The sequence below is a fragment of the Cynocephalus volans genome, chromosome 2, assembly GCF_027409185.1.
Source record: "Cynocephalus volans isolate mCynVol1 chromosome 2, mCynVol1.pri, whole genome shotgun sequence".
In the NCBI taxonomy this organism is placed as follows: Eukaryota; Metazoa; Chordata; class Mammalia; order Dermoptera; family Cynocephalidae; genus Cynocephalus; species Cynocephalus volans.
The window spans coordinates 128,224,119-128,227,154 of record NC_084461.1 but is presented as its reverse complement, the minus strand read 5'-3'; the positions used below and the strand labels follow the sequence as shown (position 1 = coordinate 128,227,154).

At 38.5% G+C, this 3,036-nt stretch overlaps 1 protein-coding gene across 1 annotated transcript; it reads right to left on the bottom strand.

Annotated features, from left to right (window-relative positions):
• Positions 1-1,553: 1,553 nt before the first annotated feature.
• LOC134371034 (protein SET-like) lies at positions 1,554-2,435 on the bottom strand. Its single transcript, XM_063088018.1, has one exon. The coding sequence runs from the start codon at positions 2,433-2,435 to the stop codon at positions 1,566-1,568; it is 870 nt and encodes a 289-aa protein (XP_062944088.1). The 3' UTR covers positions 1,554-1,565.
• Positions 2,436-3,036: the final 601 nt, after the last annotated feature.

The window sequence follows — 3,036 nt, the reverse complement described above, 5'->3', positions numbered from 1 at the left end:
CTATCCAGTCATTTATATGGAACAATAAAAGACCACCATAGCCAAAGCAATGCTGAGCAAAAAAAATAAAGCTGGAGACATAACACTACCTGACTTTAAGCTATACTACAAAGCAATAATAACCAAAACAGTATGGTACTGGCATAAAAACAGACACACTGACCAATGGAATAGAATAGAGAATCCAGAAATCAACCCACACACTTACTGCCATCTGATCTTTGACAAAGGCACCAAGCCTATTCACTGGGGAAGGGACTGCCTCTTCAGCAAATGGTGCTGGGATAACTGGATATCCATATGCAGGAGAATGAAACTAGATCCATACCTCTCACCGTATACTAAAATCAACTCAAAATGGATTAAAGAATTAAATATACACCCTGAAACAATAAAACTTCTTAAAGAAAACATAGGAGAAACACTTCAGGAAATAGGACTGGGCACAGACTTCATGAATACGACCCCAAAAGCACGGGCAACCAAAGGAAAAATAAACAAATGGGATTATATCAAACTAAAAAGCTTCTGCACAGCAAAAGAAACAATTAACAGAGTTAAAAGACAACCAACAGAGTGGGAGAAAATATTTGCAAAATATACATCTGACAAAGGATTAATATCCAGAATATATAAGGAACTCAAACAACTTTACAAGAAGAAAACAAGCAACCCAATTAAAAAATGGGCAAAAGAGCTAAGTAGGCATTTCTCTAAGGAAGATATACAAATGGCCAACAGACATATGAAAAAATGCTCAACATCACTCAGCATCCGGGAAATGCAAATCAAAACCACATTGAGATACCATCTAACCCCAGTTAGGATGGCTAAAATCCAAAAGACTATGAACGATAAATGCTGGTGAGGTTGCGGAGAAAAAGGAACTCTCATACATTGTTGGTGGGACTGCAAAATGGTGCAGCCTCTATGGAAAATGGTATGGAGGTTCCTCAAACAATTGCAGATAGATCTACCTTACGACCCTGCCATCCCACTGTTGGGAATATACCCAGAGGAATGGAAATCATCAAGTCGAAGGTGTACCTGTTCCCCAATGTTCATTGCAGCACTCTTTACAATAGCCAAGAGTTGGAAGCAGCCCAAATGTCCATCATCAGAAGAGTGGATACGGAAAATGTGGTACATCTACACAATGGAATACTACTCAGCTATAAAAACGAATGAAATACTGCCATTTGCAACAACATGGATGGACCTCGAGAGAATTATATTAAGTGAAACAAGTCAGGCACAGAAAGAGAAATACCACATGTTCTCACTTATTGGAGGGAGCTAAAAATTAATATATAAATTCACACACACACACACACACATACACACACACACACACACACACACACACAAAACCGGGGGGGGGGGAAGAAGATATAACAACCACAATTACTTGAAGTTGATACGACAAGCAAACAGAAAAGACATTGTTGGGGGGGGAGGGAGAAGGGAGGGAGGTTTTGGTGATGGGGAGCAATAATCAGCCACAATGTATATCGACAAAATAAAATTTAAAAAAAAAAAAAGGAAGATTGGAATCCATCAGTGTTCTATGAGTCATCTTCTCCTTCATCCTCCTCTCCTTCCTCCCCTTCATCATCATCTTCATCTTCTTCACCTTCATCCTCAACCCCTTCTTCATCAATATCTTCCAATCCTTCTTCTTCTTCATCATCATCATCTTCTTCTCCTTTCCCTTCTTCTTCATCCATACCAGGAACCAAGTAGTACTGTAATGGATTTGGCCAAATATTATCTTTGATGGCTTCTCCTAACTCACCTGCACCTGCATCAGGATGGTCAATCAACCAGGTAGAGAAGCTCTCTGGCTCCTCATGCTGCATCTTCCTGCTGGCTTTATTCTGTGTTGGACTTGAACATTGCATCAAATCCTTTCCAGATTTCCATTTGATTTCAGTGGACTTTGAAGATGGATCACCACTCTCATTCAGATGAAATTGTTTGTAGCGAACTTTATTTCCAAAATAAGGATTTTCATCAAAATAAAAATCTATTCTGTAACCTGATTTAATATCTTCAAATTCTGTCACTTCAGCTCTGGTCAAATAATGCAGCGCCTCTTCATCTTCCTCCCCAAACAGTGCAGACACTTGCGGATGGTTGACGAATGTTGTTACCCCAAAATTTAGGATTTTGGCCATCAATTCTGACCTCTTTTGAAAAAATGGTTGGTGGAGTTTATTATATTTCTTTTCTACTTTCAAGATCTCCTCACTGGCTTGTTCATTAAGTCTGTCTGTTTCATTTTGTATTTCATCAATATGTTCAATTGCTTCTTGCTGTTCTTTTTCTTTTTTTGGGAAGTATAGGGAGGTTGATGTCTCCTCTGACCTTGGGACAGGAGGCGGTCTTGGTTTCTTCATTTGAGGCAGAAGGGAAGACTGGAGTTTGGGGGCCATGCTGCCGAAGAAAGTCCAAGAGCCAGACCCATGTGTCACCTTGCTTGTCAGGGAGAAGCTCCTAGAACTATATACTTAATTTTTTTATTTGCATGACTGCATATTTATGACTACCTTCCCCCATTTGACTATAAGGTCCATGAAGCAAAGACCTTGTCTTTTCAATTTATCATTGTATACCCAGAACTCAGTAAAAATTTATTAGAGAAACAAAATAATGAATGTGATTTTAAAACTTTCCTTCAAACCTCACACTTCTGAGGACCAGGCTGTCAGAAAGCACATACACTATTTCAGCTTCTTTGGGGGTGGGAATTCATGAGAAAGATCTAACTTTATTTTTCTCAGTATCCTCTGATTTTTTCATTATGGGATAATAGAAAAAAAATTTGACATTAATTAGGTTACAACAGAATTTTGTTAATTCTCCCATTTACCAAATTTATTATTTTCTAATTAAATTTCTTCATCCCAATTTTGTGTATTCTGAAGAAAATCTCCTCTCTGAAGCTCAGGATTCTCATAACTACAGATGATCTGTCCTGTTCATTGTGTCCCAAGTTAAACCAAGGGTTCTGTGACCTGTTGGGTTCTCTTTCCA

Coding starts and splice junctions, on each gene's coding strand:
- LOC134371034 (XM_063088018.1), bottom strand. CDS start 2,435: ATGGCCCCCAAACTCCAGTCTTCCCTTCTGCCTCAAATGAAGAAACCA.